This window comes from Eleginops maclovinus, chromosome 2 (assembly GCF_036324505.1).
Source record: "Eleginops maclovinus isolate JMC-PN-2008 ecotype Puerto Natales chromosome 2, JC_Emac_rtc_rv5, whole genome shotgun sequence".
Lineage (NCBI taxonomy): Eukaryota > Metazoa > Chordata > Actinopteri > Perciformes > Eleginopidae > Eleginops > Eleginops maclovinus.
Genome location: NC_086350.1, coordinates 2,571,016 through 2,592,397, shown reverse-complemented (window position 1 = coordinate 2,592,397; position 21,382 = coordinate 2,571,016). Strand labels below are relative to the sequence as shown.

The 21,382-nt window shown below is 41.2% G+C and overlaps 1 protein-coding gene across 3 annotated transcripts; it reads right to left on the bottom strand.

The window, feature by feature from the left end:
- Window positions 1–2,275: 2,275 nt before the first annotated feature.
- Window positions 2,276–18,136, bottom strand: LOC134875927 (ceramide kinase-like). Of its 3 annotated transcripts, XM_063900675.1 has the most exons (14): window positions 17,819–18,136; window positions 16,726–16,764; window positions 15,055–15,189; window positions 13,906–14,028; window positions 13,685–13,810; window positions 13,528–13,594; window positions 12,780–12,925; window positions 11,640–11,714; window positions 10,498–10,650; window positions 10,286–10,391; window positions 10,035–10,114; window positions 9,160–9,365; window positions 7,134–7,348; window positions 2,276–6,414 (listed from the first exon to the last, which is right to left on the bottom strand). In XM_063900675.1, the coding sequence occupies exons 1-14, from the start codon at window positions 17,952–17,954 to the stop codon at window positions 6,327–6,329; spliced, it is 1,695 nt and encodes a 564-aa protein (XP_063756745.1). In that variant the 5' UTR covers window positions 17,955–18,136; the 3' UTR covers window positions 2,276–6,326. The 3 variants fall into 3 exon arrangements, with proteins under 3 accessions (XP_063756745.1, XP_063756763.1, XP_063756755.1); XM_063900693.1 differs by lacking the exon at window positions 7,134–7,348; XM_063900685.1 differs by lacking the exon at window positions 16,726–16,764.
- Window positions 18,137–21,382: the final 3,246 nt, after the last annotated feature.

The window sequence follows — 21,382 nt, the reverse complement described above, 5'->3', positions numbered from 1 at the left end:
TATAATTGCTTATTTACAAATCTAGCTTACAGAACAATATCATCGTTCATTAGGAGACTTTTTCTTTGTGTCCACCTGCTGAATATAAGTCCAGTATTCTGTCTTTAAGCTCTGTTTTTGGTCTCCTAAAGGGCTATATCGGAGCCAGAATCTCCAAAGGCAGCTGCAAAATAATACTCCAATATTCTTCTTCTGGTGTAAACTGACCTGAGTCTGGCCTCCAGCAGAGAGTCTGCAGAGCTCCTCCCCGACAGAGACCACGGGGCGTTCAGGTGCCTGATCTGAGTCAGCAAACTCTCCACCTCATCGTCGTCCCTACGGTCACATCACAACTCAATATTGGAAAAACTGAAGCTCTTTTTTTTCACCAGAAGAGAATAAAAAGAGTGGAGAACAATCGGACAGTTTTTTAAACCAAGATAGTATTCCCCAGTTAAAAGCATAAAGTACAAGAGTGTGCCATCAGGTTTGAAGTGAGGGGTTTTTCTTGGTTAGTTTCTCTAGTTTTTTCAGCATCGAGTGTTTCAGGTGAACATACCTGACAGGAAGTGATGTGGCGAAGTGCAGGAGGGCCAACAGCAGGAACACCTGAGTCACACTGATGGACGGCATCATGAGGACGATGAAGATGAGGATGATGATGATTTCCTGAGGAGACAAAAGAAATGTTGGAACCTCAAAACTGAAAAACCTTCAGACAGACAGACAGACAACAGAAGCAGCAGTGTGTTCAGACATTAAAATACAAATACTAATAAAAGATATTATATCAAATATAAACGATGTAAAATATTCTGGATATTTAAAAGGTTCCAAAATACTGCAGCAGCATTAATACAGGCTGACTACAGGAGCAGAGACATACTGGATACACAGGATGGAATATGATGTACAGATATACAGAACATTGAGACTTGTTATCAGGAAAGAGAAACTCGAACTATAAACGCATCAATTCTACAGCTTTGATTATCCTTATTGGACTGTACCATCCAATTCCCTTTAAGGATGGAAGCCATGAAAGGCACATTTCGAGAAATGAAAAAGGATAAGAGAATAAAAATCCAATAGAAAAACAACTTTATGCTTCTAAATTCATCCTGAGTTTAGTTTCTTGGAGCTTCTGGAAAGAAACAACAGATTGAACTAAATGAAAGTTAATCAGAATAAGTGGAAATCTGTGCAGAGACTCACCTGGATGGATCCTGCTCTGACACCTGCAGACTGGATGTTTGTGTCCGAGTCGCCTCCTTTTGTACACGCTCGGGTATCGAACCAGCGACAGACTTCCCTCTCATTTTACGGCTCTGATTATTTACCGTGTCCACACACACACTGATTTCCCTGTTTGTTCGCTTCCTCAAATCTTAATGAAAGTATTGGATCCGACTTCCTTAACGAGCTCTAATCACCTGACAGAGGCGACTGCTGTTTGCTCTCGTTAAATCTTTCTCATGTCAACGCAGAGTATCGATCCACAAACACACTTTTCTATCTTTTTACTACTCGGATTTCTGCTTCTGTTTGCTCCGATTACAAATGTGGAGAGGTGACATCATTTAATAATGTCACACGAGGCACAGAGGCCCATCTATTATAAAATATACTCTTATTTGTGATACTTTAAGTACGTTTTGCTGATAAATGTGGGATTATGTAGGAATTTGACTTCTAATGGATTCTTTTTTACATCGTATCAGTACTTTCTTAACTCTTCACACTACAATCAGGATAATCTTTAAAAGCCCAAATGATCAATGTTCTTTAGCTCAAGCCTAAATATCTAAAACAAACCAAAAATAAATCACTACAATTAAACCTATTCTGGATTAAAGAAAATGAGAGAAATAGAGAATATATCCTGCAGATGAATAAAATTAAAAAAACTACAGATGTAAATAAAATACATTAAGTACAAAAACCTTTTCCACTGAGGTGTTTTATTCAAAAGAGGAAGAAAGTCCAACGTTTCTGCACATATATCCAGCAAAAAAAGGTTTGAAAAATCTCCAAAAGTGGTGTGATTGGAGCATTTCAGCCTTTGCAGGCCATTTACATGCACTAAAACCTATGCTACACGCTACAGGAAATGGAAAATCCCCAAAAAGCACAATTGGGCCTCCTTAACAGAATTCAAATTCAAGCCAAAGGGCGGCTAGCACTGTTATCTCATCTGCAACAGAGGCTTTCCTTCCATGAGAAGACATTTCCCTCCCAAAAAGTCATTTCAACAATCTGAATGTGAGAATGAAATCACAAGTCGTGAACACGGAAGAATTGAATATGTTTTTTATTCCTGAAAATTGAATCGGCTACAGCAGAAGGTGAAGATCAGGTACAGCTCAGACTACAGCTTTGTGAGGTCGACTGATTCACTAGATAAAACTAGCTTTCAGCGCCGAGTAAACTAGTGTCGATTAAAAAACAAACACCACCCGTTAATTAGAGAGGTTCTTAAATTGGGAGAAACTAAAGCGTCAAGGTGCGAAATATTTCCCATTTCAAGAGTTGATTTTGACATTTTTAGAGACAACAAATCAGAAAGATGATTAAATACCAAACACTATTTTTTCTGGAGTGCTAATCCTTAATCCTAGCAAAAATACCTGAACAAAATTAGACATGTTCTTATTACATCTTTACCTCTGGGCCACCTCTTTGAAGCGGGATATAAAGTAGTTTATTTAGCAATGTTTCTCTATTTAAATCATTCAGAATGTTTAAATCTGAGCCAATCTTTTTCAAGGTTTTTGTGTCAACAAAAAGAAAGTGGAGCATAAAGTCCAACACAGCTCGACTGCATGGATGGACGCTAGCATTTAATTCAGCCGTGCTAACATGAATCTCATTATGCCAGGGGAAAAGAAGCCTGAAATCAAGATATTAGGGAATTCTATACACTTAAATATCTATATAAAGGGCAATTCATTTAAGTGTTTATCTGGGATAGGTTGTTGATTTGGGCCACTGATGCTCCTCATAGCGGTTTTGATGCTGCCTGCTAATGTGGCACTGGAACAACAAACTAGCTTGACCTCCTTACCCATGTCAGTTCTTTGTTTTCGGTCAGTATGATCTGTAACGCGACATTGGCTTGTAGTAAGCCAGCTAGCCTAGACCTGTTAGCATCTGAGCTAGCTATGTGGCTAGGGAATGTTCCTGGCAAAGTAGCATGTTATCGCTTAGCTCACAGTCGCTACCTGCCATGTATTTAGAGAAAAACATGCTGTCAGTTTCAGGTTTGCTCTTTAAAATACTGAAGCACAAACACATTGAATTCATAAAAACAGCCCGCTAAACGTTAACACATATTTCTATCCTCTGCTGGAGAAAAATCCACCTCAGTCATGAGTCGACCTCTTGTTTGTACATTCGGTTTGTTGTTTGGAGGTTTTACAGCAAACAGTCAGACTCTGATTGTACATCAATCCTACGTAAGAAGATAAACCAACATGGTGGCGGAGCTAAAGGTCTTCACAGGTCCTCTCGGTTCTGGCTAACATTGTAATCAGAGTCCTGTTCTTCTTAATATCCTTCCACGTTTCCTCAGATCAGTCCCCTTTAAATCCAGCCTGTTGATGCTTGGAAATGAATGAATGAACGCAGGGTTTTTGTAGGTAACTTTTTTTTCATTGGCTCCAAGGTTTTGGACCTGTGAAGACCTCTAGGAACAGACGGCTACATGTTTAAACCCTGGCTGGTATTTGGTCAGATTGTGAGGATTGAGAGAGAAAGCTGATTGGTTGGAGCACCGTGAGCTGCTACGGGTTTCCTCCTCCATCAGTTTGAGTCCGGCTCGACGTCAGTAGAGAGGAAACAGGATTGCTTGTCAACAACACACAAAGAAACACAAAAAAAACCACCAGCGTCTACAATCTCACAGTCCAGTGCTGACACTCCACTTCCTGTCCAATGTGTCCATTAAATCCATCTTGAACTCGGTCAGTTTTAAATCGATTTCTTCTATTTTGGAAATGACAACCGTCCCTACAAGTTGCAACTTTTTCAAACAATACCGTGATGCTTTAGAGCTTTTTGTGGAGCTGAAAATACGCTGGTATGATTTGCCACTCTAAGGTACTCACAGCTGGGGACAATAACACATTTTATAGTACTCATCAAAAGGTCTGAAATGGACCCTCTGTCCTGAGGATGGGGCTTAAGGAAAGGTCAGGGGATCACACCAATCTAAAGTGTTCATCCTCTTGAAAGCAGGACTTTTTAAAATCATGATCTGTGTGGACCAAAGGGACATGATGGTCCTGAGGCGCATTGGGAAGAAATGCAACTTCATAATGAATAATATAAGTAAAGATCAGGACGCTGCTACATGCATTTCCTAAAAAAACTAACCCTACAGAGACAGTCAACATGGGGCTACAGCATGCTAGGAGACGTGTGCTGTGGCGGAATACCAACACTGGACTTTACAGTTTTCATTCCCCAACAAAACCAGAATTCACAAAACCCTAAATCAATCATCTGAACCTTTAACTCATGCATTCAAAATTTTATGGGAAGACATCTGCATTTTTCCCAGTGAGATGCATTCATTAAACCCTTTATGGATTCAATTAAGGAAGATTTGAGGATAAACTTTGAAAGAGAGACCTGTGTTTTGTACCTGTGGGCCACCGTAGCCGAGTGATTGTCTTTGTGGAAGGTTCAGATGATTAACTTGAGGTTTTGCAAACAACATAAACCTGACAGACAAGTTTAAAACATAGTGTTAAACCGAGAGGAGATTGAAGTCACAGCTACATGTCCAGCTGATTTGAAGACAGATTGAGTGAATTATTGGTGTTATTTTTCCTGTGTTTACTAAGTTGAATTGCATATCGAGCAGAAATGGAAGATTGATCATGTGCACGGTTCAGCTTTCCCAGCTTCTCTAAATCAGAAATGACAACACCTTTCTTTCTGAATTGCTGGGAATTAAAGAATGCAAATATACAATTTCAGAGTTACGATTGAGTTCAGGTTTAGGACGTGAGACTAAATCTCCTCTCAGCATTTTTTCACCCCGCAAGTACAGACCATGTGAAGGGGATTTACTTTCTGCTCACATGACCGGCGGGTGTCTGGCGTCCGTAACAGATATTTCCAAGATCCAGGATCACTTCAAACTAAAATGTAAATGTCCAAAACAAAGCTAATATTTGTGTAACAACTTCAACTATACTTGTAAGCTCAATAAAGTTTGATTTGATTAAATGTAGATACAAGTCAACAGAGTATTGGAGTCAAAGCAGCGTCAGTTTACAGTCTTATTACGGGGAGTAAAGGAGGAGAATCAGAGGGGGCCGAAAACAAAACGGCCTATGAGTTTCAGAAAAGGCCTGAAAATTGAGTCAGTATAAAATAAAACATCAACCAGCAAAATAAGTCTAGTGGAAAAGTCTAACTGTCAGCAGTTTTGTGATCACCTAAAATCGAAATGGACACAAATCTTAGTCCAATCGTCGATTGACGGAAGAATTATCGCCAAATACTTAGATAACGGATCAATCTTTGAAGTCATTTTAGTGTAAAAAGGTCTGAAAATGAGGACCTTTCCTGCTTTTCTTAGTTTTTTATCACGTTAAAGTGAATATTTGTGGGTTTTGGACAAAAAATACAAGACATTTAAAGACTTTTGAAAAACTGGAAAGTCATTTTTCACAGATTTTCTAAATGATTAATCCAAAAATCTAGGAAATAATCAGCAGAATTATTAGTTGCAGCCTTAAAGACAACAAAAACAAGACAAGTCTGAGTCAAAGCCGTCAACAGACAGGTGTTTGTCCTAGTCAAATCCTCATAATATAGCCCAAAAAAACAGACCTTTGAGTACTCTAGCCCCCTCTACAGGCGGACACACTCAGGGAAAGACTTTGGGCAACTCTGTTTCAAAACAGTTTTTGTTAAAGTGAACAAAGTAAATTAAAGGTAACAAAACTAAGTCACAATCAGAGGATTATTTTGGAAAAAGGCAGCGCTCGGTTTCAATACTGAAAATAGATCAGAGGCCAAACACCCAGCAGCCGTTCCACCCCAACAAACTCAAATCTGAGGGTGAAACTTTGCTCTTTAAGACAATAACTTCCTGATTCTTTCTCTGAAATCAGCTGCTGGTTCAGAGAATACCTATTTAAAGCTGGTCTTGGGAAACTATACCTCACTTCCTGTCTGTGTGAATCTTCAGAACGTTTCTCCTTCCCCTAATTTGTTTTTGTCGTGTAGTAACAGCACAACTCTTTGCTGAGTCGGTAGATCCTGTAGAGTCACACGATGTGAGGGCTGGAAACAGGAAGTGGAGTCCAGTGTCTGACAGGTGGTGACGGGACTCATATTGCGCAGGGGTTAGTCAGATCCTCGAACACTGTCGGCTCCTCGATCCCTCGTGCAAACAGCTTGATCAAGTTGCTCTGCACTCTGAGAAAAAGGGAGAGACATATGGTAACTAATAGATATCTCCATAAAACCTTCCCAGTTAATTACTCAGTATGTAGTGTCTCTACTGGGACATGTCTCCATGCTTTAATGTTCAAAAAGCTCTTTATGTTTCTCATCCTGCCTGTACTGCAGCACCTCTTTTCACCCTCTGTCTGAAACCAGAGCCCAGTCTGCTCTGTGGTTAGCTGGCCGACTCTGTTGTGATTGGTCAACCTCTTAAAGATGTCTTGCTCCTCAAGCCTATCATGTACGATGTGTTGGAGCATTTATACAGAAGGATTCCCCATAAAATTAGAAAAATAATCCATGTCTTTAAGAATAAAAATGTCACACAAATGAATGAATGATATATAAATGAACCCCTCAGATTTCTCACTGCTTTAAAAAAATGTAATATTAAATGCAACACTTTCAAAAAGGTGAAATGTGTAAAAAAATACACCTATGAAACATCCCTAGTAAAGACAACTATTTATAAATATATATAACAGGAAAAAAGCGTTATATAATTCTAATATTTGGTGCATTTGGGAGAAATCTGCACACGCAAAAAGATCAAATGCGTATAATAATCATTTAGATGTGTCATTTAGATTAAATAAAGACATGCTATGGAAGCCTCAAAGCCTAAACTCTCATTTTTGTATTGAAATATTTGACAGTATCAGCTGTAAGGGCGTCCCAGCGGGTCGCGGTACCTGACGTCGATGGCCGTGTGGGTCAGGATCTCGCCGTCGCAGTTCCAGCTGCTGTAGGCCGGGGCACAGCCGCAGGCCGGGTGGTCTCTGCAGATCTGCCCGAAGATCTGGTGCTTCCCGTTCTCCCGCAGGTCCAGGTCCGAGTCGCTCTGGCAGTGACGGGGGGTAAAGCAGAAACGCCGTACCCGGTGGACCTCAACAAAGTTCAGGTCAAACTGCACAAAGGAAGAAGAGCCGGTGATATTCCCATGTCATTCGAGTCGTTTGAACAGGATGTTCACAATAAGGCTTCTTATTAAGACTTGTGGGACATGCCGACGCTATTCTGGATTTAGGAGCGTTCTTTAGACATGCACACATCGCATTTTGAATACGCTTCGAAAAATTATACTTTACCGCAATTTGCAACATGCACTTTTTGCCTGTTCAGGGCCGCGTTTGTGAGCTTTACACAAACTAGCCGAATACAGTTTACTCCATTACTGCCACCAGGTGGACTCCTTTGTTTACTTCCGGAACAAAAGTGACATCACTATGTAACACTCGCGCAAAATTGGCTAGCGCTACAACACATTGTACGTGATCTACGCGGTTGACCAATCACAACAGAGCTGGCCAGCTAACCAATCAGAGCAGACTGGTCTCTGGTTTCAGACAGAGGGTGAAAAGTGGAGCTGCAGCACAGGCAGTATGAGAAACATAAAGAGACGCTACATACTGATATACACCTGAACATCAGCAGGAGGGGACTCTTTAAAGTAGAGACACTACATACTGATATACACCTGAACATCAGCAGGAGGGGACTCTTTAAAGTAGAGACACTACATACTGATATACACCTGAACATCAGCAGGAGAGGACTCTTTAAAGTAGAGACACTACATACTGATATACACCTGAATCTCAGCAGGAGGGGACTCTTTAAAGTAGAGACACTACATACTGATATACACCTGAACATCAGCAGGAGAGGACTCTTTAAAGTAGAGACACTACATACTGATATACACCTGAACATCAGCAGGAGAGGACTCTTTAAAGTAGAGACACTACATACTGATATACACCTGAACATCAGCAGGAGAGGACTCTTTAAAGTAGAGACTCTAAATACTGATATACACCTGAACATCAGCAGGAGAGGACTCTTTAAAGTAGAGACACTACATACTGATATACACCTGAACATCAGCAGCAGAGGACTCTTTAAAGCAGAGACACTACATACTGATATACACCTGAACATCAGCAGGAGAGGACTCTTTAAAGTAGAGACTCTACATACTGATATACACCTGAACATCAGCAGGAGAGGACTCTTTAAAGTAGAGACACTACATACTGATATACACCTGAACATCAGCAGGAGAGGACTCTTTAAAGTAGAGACGCTACATACTGATATACACCTGAACATCAGCAGGAGAGGACTCTTTAAAGCAGAGACTCTACATACTGATATACACCTGAACATCAGCAGGAGAGGACTCTTTAAAGTAGAGACACTACATACTGATATACACCTGAACATCAGCAGGAGAGGACTCTTTAAAGTAGAGACACTACATACTGATATACACCTGAACATCAGCCGGAGAGGACTCTTTAAAGTAGAGATGCTACATACTGATATGCACCTGAACATCAGCAGGAGAGGACTCTTTAAAGTAGAGATGCTACATACTGATATACACCTGAACATCAGCCGGAGAGGACTCTTTAAAGTAGAGATGCTACATACTGATATGCACCTGAACATCAGCAGGAGAGGACTCTTTAAAGTAGAGACTCTACATACTGATATGAGGCTGAAGATGAGCAGAATATGTCCTTAGCCCATTTGAGATTCATTAACCAGCACTTCCTTTTTCTTGGAAGTTACTTTGGCTTTTAAGAGTGAGAGTCAACAGACAAAAAAGTCCAAACAATATAATTGGCAAGATGTGTAAAAGTTAAAAAGTTTCGGGCCAAAAAAACTAAACACAGATTCAGTCTTTTAATAACGAGTCCCATGATTCGTCACCTGGTCGTCTTTGCTGGTGTGTCGTAGGAGGTGTCTGAGGAAGTCGAAGCGGGAGCATTTCCGCACCAGGATGAGGTCGGTGGTGCCGTCGGCCAGGTGAGCCGCGGGCGAGAGGCCTTTGGGGCTGCGAGGACAAGCACAGCTCATACTGGCAGCGTTTATAGCCAGAAACTTCCCGCGGATCGTCTTCCACTCGCCTTCACTTTCTGAAACCATAACCGCATTAAACAAAAAAACAGGTTTGAGCCATTTTCCTTGTGAATACTGACCGTTTTCTTTGCTTTAATTAATGGAAAATGTCATATTTAGAAGACACTGTTGACTGCCGAACTACCAATATGCTATAAACCAATATGGGGAGAAAAACAAAAGCCAATGAATGCATTTTAAAGAACCCCTATTGTGCTTTTTGGGGGTTTTCCGTCTCCTGTAGGGTGTTATATTGGTTTTAGTGCATGTAAATGGTCTGCAAAGGCTAAAAGAGCCTGCTTTATATGCTAGGAAAGTGCTTTGCTTTTCTCACATTGCCTGAGCAAGATTTCCTCTGGAGGGGACACAGGGATTTTAGCCTTTACAGACCATTTACATGCACATAAAAGCCTATACTGTATAAAGAGGGCATAATAGAGCCTCTCTCTGGTGAGGTACCTCAGGGCGCCACTCATGGACCACTTTTATTTCTAATGCAACAAGACACAATATTAAAAGTCAGACTACTCGGGGCATCTTGTATGGTTTATTTAAATGTACTAAAGAAGCCAAGTTCCTCCTTTGTTTCTTTCGGGGAAAATCCATTCTTTTGACGGGGTGAGTCGACCTGAGACGGTTCAGAAACGGTCTGTATTTAAGGATGGATTATAAGTTGGGAGACTCACCGCGGTCTGCTTCTTCATCCACTTGGTACCTCTCAGCTTTCTCTGAAATCAGCCTCCTGTTGTGCTGACAAACTACACATCTGTAAATGTACAAACACAGCTGTTAATTTAAGTGTGTGTGTGTGTGTGTGTGTGTGTGTGTGTGTTCTACCAGGGGACTGTGGTGATTGTACAGTCTGACAGCTGAATGAAGGAAGGCCCTGAGGTATCTGCGCCCGTCCTATTTTAATGCCATGAAGCATCTCTCTCACCCGGATCGACACCTGCTGGCGTCCCGTGGCGTTCCCATGATGCCTCTGGCCGGCAGGTAGGACACCGTGCCTTCGTAGTAATGATGTGTCAGGAACATCTTCACACCTGCAGGAGTCGCAGCGACATCCGGGTAAATGAGTAGTGGATTACACCGAATGCTCTCTCACTCAGTAAAGTTACAGGTGTTTAATAGGAGTGAAAGTCTTTCTACCTGAGAGGTCGTATCTCGCCGGGCCCATCCACCTCTTCCTCTCGCTGTCAGTTAGCACGTCGCCGTAGAAACCGTATCCAAGCAGCGAGACGGAGTAACGCAGGAAGGTGTTGTTGTGGTGAACCGAGCACACGTCCATCGGCTGAGAGTCTCCTACACACACACGCAAACACACACACACATATAAAACTCAAATACAGCTGGTGGAAAGTAACTACATTTACTGTCACACAGTGGAGGTACTCTTTTCCCCCTCTGTCCAATCAGAGCCCAGTCTGCTCTGATTGGACAGCCACTTGGAGAGGTCCCGCCCCTTAGCCTAAAACGCACAATGTGTTGGAAAACTAGCCAATAGAAGAACAAGTGCCACATAGATGATTTGAAGTTAAAAGAGGAATTGACTGATACACATGTTTATATCAGATGGATTAGATGACGTCCGAAAACCCAAACTTTTATTACTTATTTAAAGCCTTAAAACAAAACATATTCAAAAATAATGACCCAAGGAAACCAGTAGATGTTTGGTATTTTTTCTCAAAAGGTCAGAAACTATTATTAGATAATCAAAACTATCATGTTCTCCTTTAATCCTCATTGAAGCTCTTCATGTCCAGCAGTGTCTCAGTCAGTAGGGGCTTGGACTGGGAATCGTAGGGTCGTCGGTTCAAGTCCCCGAACAGACTTGAAATATGGAAAGTGGACTGCTACTTGGAGAGGTCCCAGTTCACCTCCTGGGCCCTGCTGTGGTGCCCTTGAGCAAGGCACCGGACACCTCCAATCCCCCCCTCCCCATTGGTCCCCGGGCGCTGCACAATAGCTGCCCACTGCTCCTAGTACTAGGATGGGTTAAATGCAGAGGACCAATTTCACTGTGTGTGCTCTGCTGTGTGTATGTGTGTGACAATAAAGAGGGTTTCATCCTCCCATTCTATCTATCTTCATTTGAACTTTGCAAGTTAACTGACATAAAGAAAAATATGATGAATCTACAACATGTGTGCAATAATAGCAAGAAAGCAACCAAAAAGCGTCTTTATGTTTGTGAGGATTTGTGATAAGGCATTGCTCATTTTGTTTCTCCCTATAGGAGGAGCCTTTTTGGTCTTTGACCTCCGTGAGCCTTTAACGTAGTGACTGACCCACGATGATGTGCAACGCAGAGGTCACAGGGTCGTTGCTGCCCACAGTGGCGAAGCAGATGCAGTCTGTTGAACCTGAAACACACACACACACACACACACACACACACACACACACACACACACACACACACACACACAATTTTTAAGAAACATAACTCAGCTTCACAGAGCACAAGCAGCAATTAATTACCAGGTGTGAGTGTGTGTGTGTGTGTGTGTGTGTGTGTGTGTGTGTGTGTGTGTGTGTGTGTGTGTATAGACCATTCAAGTTGAAAAACAACAGGACATTAACAGACCAGAACAAACTAAAATTGCTACCCGGCAACAGAGAATCCTGCTCTCTGATTGGCTGTCCGCTGTCTCACACAAAGTGAACGTCAAAGCGTTCTGAATCGGAGCGATATCGAGCCTCTAGAGTCAGTTACGTTTTATTAATAGTAAGACAACTTTATTTATACATCATGTAGAGACAAGCTGAGTAAACCCAATATGAGGCTTTCACAGTTTCGTGTTACTTTTTCTTTTTAAACTGTGAAATAATCAAATATCAATTAGAAAAAAACTAAATAAGTTGTAATAAAAAATCTTTAGATGTAAATAAACAGTTAAAAAATATTTGTGTTGTATCTTTTTCTGTTGTATTCATGTCTATAAAAAAGTATTATATAAGGTATAAAGTTCTGCAGAGAACCATATTTTTCTCCCCATACTGCTTGAAGTAAAGAGATTTAATTCATCTGAGACTGTAATTCTTGAGAGAACAGCAATTCTGATTACTTTAGAAGAATTCCCTCTCTGTTTTGGTCCCCAATTTACAGTCTCTGCCACTAAAAAGGCAAAAAATGCACTAAAATCTGCTCTGAAAATCCTTGTTTTCTACTTTAATAGCCATCTGTCTGAGAAATTGTTCTGGTTTTTGTAGTTTCTAACAGCTTTATACTCTGTTATGTTGACAAAATGAGGTCAGACTTAGAAGAAGAGTATCAAGCAACAGTAAATCTGCAGCAAAAAATTCCAAAAGTTAACGTGGACCGAAGATTTGTAAACTGCAGGCTACATCGAGTCAATCAAGAATCCTAGAAACCTCCTCCAGGGCTCACTGAGCTTCTTCAAGGACCTATAATCACAGCTCCTGACCTGCAGGGATGATGCCGATGCGGAGCGAGCAGGGAAGCAGGGATTCGTCGGCACAGTTCGGATCCACGCCGCCGTCGATCTGCGACCTCCAGATCAGCCCGTGGATGATCTCGCTGAACATGCCGTCCCCCCCGACACACACCACCCTGAGCCCGACGGGAGATGTCATGTTATTACATTTCTCCGCCTGATCAGCATGCTTTCTGTCACTCAAAGCGTAAAATCTCTGCAGGAAAACAAAAGACTTGATTCTCTGTGGTGCTTTTATTTTGGCGGTGTCTGTGCCATATCTCTAAACTCTTTTTAGGAACCGTGTTTTTACATATACGGTTTTTTATATTGTTTGCAAAGGTAAATACCAAGGTACTTCAAGATGTGAACCATACTCTGGTGTTACATTTGAACCTGTTTACTGAAGATTTAACTCTTACATTTTCCTGCCAAATAACTGATGGCGGAAGATCTCAGGTAGAAAAGAATTGACAATAAATATGAGACAAAATGTAAACCCATGTAATTGTTTTTTAGTGTTATACTTTGATCTTCCGCCTCATTTTTCATATTAACTTTGAGGGTAAGCATCCCCTAGGTCTTGGTGTTGACGGGGGAAAACAGCACAAATAGAAAAGCAAAGGGCGGTTATTGTTGTGAAGACATTTTTGTGAAAGAAACGTTACAGTTGGCCAAATAAATGCTTTTACTTTGGCGGTATTGCACGCTCTCTTTTGTGTAGGTATCAAACTCTCACCCGTCAAACTTCTTCAGCTCCGCCTCCGTCCTCAGGTGGTCCCTTGCATGATTGGCGTGCTCCGTCACTGTGACAAAAACACACACACACACCATGTGCGTTAGATCCAGAATCACTCACACAGGAAGCTCAAAGACAGGAGGTGATTGCTGCGTACCGATGACGTGCGTGGTGACGCCGGCCTGGGCGAACAGCGGGGCGACCTTCTGCTCGTAGATGCGTTTCCCGTGTCGCTTCCCGCTGAACGGGTTGATGTACACCAGCAGCTGTTTGGGTCTGCTGGCTGCAGAAACAACGCAGTGTGACGGGACGTTTGGTGCAACAATAGCCAGAGTTAAAGGCCGTAAACAATAACAACAATAACTATAAATAACGCACTGATAGCTGCCAGCTGCTCTCTGATGCTGTTGACCCAGCGTTGACACAGCGCTGCCTCCGGACATGTGAAGGTGACTTCAGCCGACCGCCAGCGATGCTGCTGACACCGCTCCACGTACAGCACTGAAACACGACACACACACACACACACACACACACACACACACACACACACACACACACACACACACACACACACACACACACACACACACAAGGCATGAGGTTTTTCCAGATGTGTTCACTGTATGAACCTGTGTGTTGCTGCTGGTTATAAACAATGTGCCCCATGATGGTTTAAACTGGACATCATACGTCATTGTTATTTAAGTTCCTCAACTAGTAAGCACTTTGTTTTCCATATATCCATGTCAACTATAGGAGGTACGACAATCAGACGTGCTTTTGAGTATTTCCAGGTGTGTTTGTGGTTCTCTGGGTGCGTTACATTCATCTCCAGGTGTTTTAATGTGGAAAAGGCTGGGTAGGCTGGCAATGTGTGGGTAGGCACAACTCTCTGGAGAGGAGTATAAGGTTGGAGAATTAGCTCTTTAATTCAATCTGGCCTCCTATGATTAAAACTACACGAGCTTTGACCCGACACAGTCCTCTATTAATGTTGTTGTGAGCGGAGTTGGGGAGAAAATCAGCGAGGTAACACGCCGTGTGGGTCATAAGAGGGCACGTCATGATGCAAACGACGATGCAATGACGCAGCTCCACTCGAGCTCTGAGCGGTGGAAACACAAGGGGTGCTACAGCCTAGAACCAAAAAGGCGCCAGAAAAGCAAAAGATCGGATCTTGAACCGGATCCGTTTTGGTGGAAAAGGGGCATAACTGCACAATAAGCTACTGTGGAACAACATGAAACCACCTGGATCCATTAAACCCATCAGACACTCAAAGAGAGCTTTGTTTCAGTGTCTTGGTGCAGTTTTGGAGATAATGTAAGTTATTTAAAAGTCAACGTTTCATTATTTACTCACACTTATATTTACATGTTGTAATGTTTCCATAGCATGTAAGATAATATTAACCAGAATAAAGAATTGAAATGAAGGCATATTGTGTTTTAAAGTATTTTCCAGGTGTGTTTACATGTTTCCAGGGAGTCTGAAATTGATAAATGTGTGTACAGGTGTGTTTACCTGTGAAGGCCTGCCTGCAGTCCTTTCCTTCGCTCTCCTTAATTTGTTTCCAGCTGCCATCGTCTCGGCAGCCGCTCTCCTCCTCTTCCTCTCTGACGGAGAGGATCTCTGACACCGACACACTGTGACACCCACCTACACACACACACACACACACACACACACACACACACACACACACACACACACACACACACACACACACACACACACACACACACACACACACACACACACACACACACACACACACACACACACACACACACAGCTTTAGGATCCAGATCTAGGATGCATCAGGTATTTCGGACCCTCTATGCAGCACCTGAACGCACCATGAGTTTCACGTTTTGCCTTACATTTGAATAAATGAACTGAAACCACGAAAGTTAAACAGATCATAATTCCCTCTCTCCCTCTCTCTCTCTCTCTCTCTTTTTTTGAATATTGTTGTTGTAGTTTCTCGCCCTAAAAACCAGATTCCATTTTGGAGATTTGAAAATGTACTTTTACCTTACACTATTTTTTACTGAACAGACCTCGAACGCATCACGATGTAACTCCATGCTGCAGAAATATAACGCTTTTATTTCTATTATTATTTTACTCTAATTTATTTGTATTTTAATTTATAATTTATTTGTAATTTTATTTTATTCCCGCAATTTCTTTACACTCTCATTCATGTTGCTGATCTGTAAAACCCACCTAAACAAAAGTGTGTTGTGATTTTGGGCTGCATAAATAACAAGTGATTTGATGATTTGTGCTTCTTTGGCTAACAGCTAACTAGCTCTCTTTCCACAGACGTCAACACAGATTACTTGTTTACAACATAGAGTAAATACAGCAGCATAGTCAAGCGTTATCCCTTTAGAGACTTCAAACAGCTTCCCTCTGAAAGTAAACTGAAAAGCCTACAATTTTTCACTTTGCAACTAAATCAATTTGTGGACTAAATTAAACGTCAACTAGGCAAATGATTGGCAGATCAATCAATTTTGGAAATAGTTTTTTTTGGACCGCCAGCTGAAATAAACAACAGATAGCCTACAGTAAGTGCTGGAGCTATGCTAAGCTAGGCTAACAACACCACTGCAGATGTATCACACAGACATGAGATTTATATCCATCTGAACACCACTCCCACACAAAGAAAGGGATTAAAAAGACAACTTTAAACTATTCCTTTAAGGAATATTCAATAAGCAGAAGGATTTCTTTCTGAGAGCAGCAGCACATCAATCTACAAACTACAGCAGGGGAACTAAAACTATGAAGCAAACTACACACTGAACCAGGAGCAGCGAGGAGGGCAGCATGTTTCTGCTTGATGTGGATCGACTCTCGCTAAAAAGAAAGTAAGGGAGAGAAACTACGTCACAGTGATTTTAGCCTCTGCAGACCATTTACATGCACTAAAACCTGTAAACTACAGGAAAGGAAAACGCCCAAAGAAAGCAGAATAAGGCCCCTTTAAATAAACCAAACACATTTTCAAAAGTGTTTTTTCTGTATTAATTTGCATCATTTTGGAATGCAACAGGGTCCATAGTTCAGCCATCAAACACAGAAACATGTTTGGTTTCTTTAAAGCCACAATCTAATCTAACCCTGGACTCACACACAGCTGGAGGTGTCCCGATGCATTATGGGAGCAAAATCTCCTACCTGAGGCTTGCCGACGAGGGAACGAAGGAACACAAAACCCTGCAGGAGAACCACAGAGTTACAAACTACCCCCCAGAGCAGGGTTCCCCCCCCCCGGAGAACCTCAACCAGAGCAACCCAGTTTACATTGACACAAGTAGTTGTACTTATATTGCTAATATCCATTCAATGCTTCTTTATCCTTCTTCTCCCCTTAGCTTAGCTTTAGTTACTTTTTAAATTAGAGCATGTCACCCTCTGTCTGAAACGAGAGCCCAGTCTGCTCTGATTGGTTAGCTGGCCGGCTCTGTTGTTTGTTTGATTAAAACTAAATCCCGCTGCATTTGAAATACTGTAACACATGCACGGTGTTTTGGTCCTACCTGCAGCCTCACTGTGACCTCCACCTATTGTGTGTCACTGTTGCTTGGGTGTTATGTAACCGGATATATATCATGGTGTCTCACTGACTGTTACAGCCTGGACTACATCTTGGTGTCTTCAGTGCATTTCCGTGTGTTTCATTTCCATATTCTTTCTTGCATTCTCACCTAGAGACATTTTCTTTCACCTTTTTTTTTTTACAGAATAGAGTTTGAATGCACCATAGTGTTACTCACTGCAGTAATGTAACGTAATGTTTAAATTGCATTTTATTAATTTATTTATTGAATTATATTTAATTTGTATTATTATTTTTACTTTCCTCCATTAAACTAGTATTTATTTTGTATTTTTCTTGTTTTTTGTTTAATTTTACTCCATTTAATTGGTATTTGTTATTGTATTTAATTGAATTTTACTCAGTTTTATTTGTATTGTATTTCATTTTAGTTTACTCGATTGTATTTCTATTATTATTGTATTTTACAACACTCGACTTTATTTGTATATCATATTCTATCTTGTTACTTCTTGACTAAGTCTTGGTGTTTTCAGTGCATTAATGTGTGTGTTATCTGCAGGTCTTAACATTGACTATGTGTGTATGTGTGTACCCTCTGTTTGTCCTTTGTTTATCACACAGGATGCCTCGGTGTGTTAAAGGCCGACAGACACACAGACAAAAGAGGTAACAATGCAAGCATAAACAGACACATCATCCGGGTCTTACTGGGTCTGAACGGGTGGTAAACAGGACTGGAGGTACGTCTCTTCCAGGTGAGCAGGGACCGACTCAGGCTCACATCGTACGCGGAATTTCTGACGCGCAGCTCGGATACAAGCAGCAGTCTGCTCGGCCTCTCCATCTGTGGTTCTGCTCCTGGTCCTTCAGCCGGCTGAGGAGGCAGCAGCAGCCCGGGAACGGTTACCTCTGTCCGGGCATGTTCCCTCGGTGTGTCCGGGGGGGCTCCAAACCCCGAAAACAAGGATCAGAGAGCGGCGGTGTTGGTAGAAGTGTTATAATGTAGCGGATCTTCGCTCGGGATGTTTTTTTTCTGACAGATAGCGGTTTCTTACCGGAAGGGGGAGGAGCCTGGTGGTACGTTCAAGTGCTGCCAGAGGAAATCGGAGAAATGTAACATGTTTTCCGTGTTTCAGCTCTTTCATCAATATGTTTGTTGTTATCATTCTGATTGTAAAAAAAATAATGTATAAACTGTTATGACAATAAACGTATTGTCTTGAGTTAATTGACAATGTGATTTGAGCTGAAGATCCACTGACATTTAATTTTTTTAAACTATTTTAGTCTACTAATAACAACTTTATATTCTTCTGGAAAATTAGAAATATGCAAGTAAAAGTGCATTCATTATTAGGAATATTTTTTGTTTGAAAGTGTGCATGAACAACTTGGTTTGCAAACTAACAGAGTACATTTGCTCAGGTACTATAAGTACAATGTGGAGATACTTGTACTTTACTTGAGTCACATTTTGATTGCAGGACTTTTACTTGAACAGAGTATCTGTAGTCTGTTGTGTCTCGATATTGTACCTACTGTTACGTGTTCAGATTAAAAAAGTGCATGCGATATATTTTTGTTTAATACATTTATTATTTAGTTTATAGGTTTTTGTTACTCTACTTGAGTTGAGGGTTTCAACACGTAATACAAAAAATTTAAAAAATAATTGAGTCATTCTCCTCCCCTCTCTCCGATTGGTTGTTTTTGTTTATGTGAAGATCCTTTTAGTTCCTACATTTCATACAACACTTGAAAGCATCAGAACTTTGAGTCGGCTGTCGTCATCACGTCCTCCTACGGACCCTGGAGGAAGACGCTCCTCTGCTGGAAATAGTAAATGCATGCTTTTACATCAATACATGAGTAATCAGACAATATATTATATAACAGCTGTGCACTCTGACTGTTTTCTAGTTACCTTTCCCAACATGCTTCCTCCAAATCTGCAAATAATAATGACACGGTAAAACAAATGTAAATGTACTCCAAACAAACCAAAAATCAAAGCCTGGTTTTAAATATACAAAGGCACAACAGAACCTTCATCTATATGAATAATAACCTATTAAAGATATAGTAAAACAAATGAAGAAAAACTAACACATGAATACAAAGAAAGAGCAGTAGGCCTACAACTTGAACCTTTTTCATGATTTCTAAATAATTTCCATATCCAACACACAAACATTGACTGTAATTACAAAAGGGATGATTTAAAACCCACTTGATGTTCTTCCACTTCCAGAATTATACTTTTTCCAGGATGTTTCCAGGGTTAGAAAGATAGATTCCAGGTTTGCCAAGAGATGTGTTGCTTTACTTACACAGCAGGGGGCGATAACGCTCTCTCTGTTGAGTTTCTTTGAGAAGGTGTTTCCTTGGTTCTCCTTTCAGTCATTTTTCTGTGAGTGTTGTAATTGATCCAATAAGATTTCAAATCGTCCTTAACTTAAACTGAAATTGTTTTAATGTCCGGTTGATCCTGAGCTGAGAAAATCAATTAAATCAAGTCAATTCCTGATTTACCTGCACACCAGTTGAAGTCCAATCGAGCTGATCGGATCGTTATTTACTTGTGTTGCGTTTAATTAATGTTTTTCTCTTTCAAACCAGAGAAACTATCAAATCCAGGAGGCAGGGGAAACATTGAACACAGCACAAACGCAGCTAGATGTTAAACCTTTAAACTGGACTTTTCCTGAAGGACATTTCTTTAACGTCAAACTGTCAGGAGACTCACTTTGTGTCTCTTCATTGTTTCAAAAGGTCATTTTCTGTTTTTAATCAGACAATAAGACTCTTTGAATGCTGATTTTCTAGATCTGTGGTCTCGATCACACTCGCCTAGCCAGAACACAGAATTCAAAAGGAACAGAATGAAATCAAAGTCCTCATAATGCAGAGTGGATACGGTCAGTGTTTTACCCTTCAGCTGTTTGACAGAAAATGTCCTCCAGCTCATGACTGAGTTCTCAAGCTTTTAAAGACTTTGATTTTGACCCTGTGACCTGCATGTTTCAGGTCACAGCAGTCGTCCTCCTGTCCCCCGAGAGGTGGAGGGCGGAGATGGATGAATCCGACAGGAAGCTCCGGCCCGTGATGGATGCCGCTGCCACCGACACTCAGCGAGGGAACAAGGCGGCTCGGTGGCAAAGGGGGAAGAGGAGGGAGGTCAGGGTTATTCTTAGAAAAATAGAGGATGAGCTCTTTGCTCTGCACACTCTCTGTGACGCATGGTGACAGCTGTGTACAATCTGGGGATGTCAGCCAAACTGGCAGCCTGGCGAGAAATTTTGCCAGAATATGTCATGACACTCGATATAAGAAATAATAACTTCAAAAGAAACAATGCAGCGAGATATAGGGTCTTGTTTTTAGACAATGCATCCTCAGTATCTTTTTAAGTCAAAGACCCTTGAAAACCTATTCTTTTGTTGTATCTCAGATTGATTTTACATATCAGAAGGTTTTTGAGCTGCTGTGGTATTTGTAAGAGATGGACCATCTTGTTTCAACAGATAAATGTAATTTGATTTTAGAAAACACATTTTTATTGGAAAATCATCAACAAACATCCGAAAACTTTTGAGCACTTCTGGTTTATTTTGTAACACAACAATCAACTCTCCCAGGTGATTACAAGATCTAATTGATCTAAATATCTTTTTTCAAGAAATATTACCAAGGAAATGTTCACTCACATTTTTTCCAGTTTCAACATGAACGCACCCCAGGCTAGACCAGGGGTCGGCAACCTTTAGGAGGACCAATCTGCCCTTCAAAACGTGTCTTCTGCCGCAAAACATATGTAATAGCACGGTGTATACGTTCTTATATAGTTATACTAAATGTGCAAAAACTACATCTTATTGTATTTACACAACAAACCTTTCCAAGTACAATTAAACTCCACATGTTCCTTTGAAAAGGCATCGTCACAAAACTAAAAACTGAGCTGCTTTTCTGAGAAACTCATGAAATATTTAGAAATACGTGGTTCTTACTGGACAAAGCTACAGACATCAACAAGATCTACATGGATGGATGGATGGATGGATGGATGGATGGATGGATGGATGGACGGAGCAGAGTGTTGGCATTTCGGGATGTGACTGGGGAGGGAGTTCCAGAGGGTGGGGGAGGCTTTAGCGAAGGCCCTGTCACCCCACGTCCGGAGCTTTGTCCTGTGTTGTTGGGTGAGGTCACTGAGGCTGGGGGGGCAAGGTTGTTGATGGCTTTTGTAGGTGAGAAGTAATATTTTGAAGT

Coding starts and splice junctions, on each gene's coding strand:
- LOC134875927 (XM_063900675.1), bottom strand. CDS start 17,954: ATGGAGAGGCCGAGCAGACTGCTGCTTGTATCCGAGCTGCGCGTCAGA. Junction 7,349..9,159: donor ACACCAGCAAAGACGACCAG/GTGACGAATCAT, acceptor TCCTTTGTGCAG/TTTGACCTGAACTTTGTTGA. Junction 6,415..7,133: donor CACACGGCCATCGACGTCAG/GTACCGCGACCC, acceptor CCTTTTTCTCAG/AGTGCAGAGCAACTTGATCA.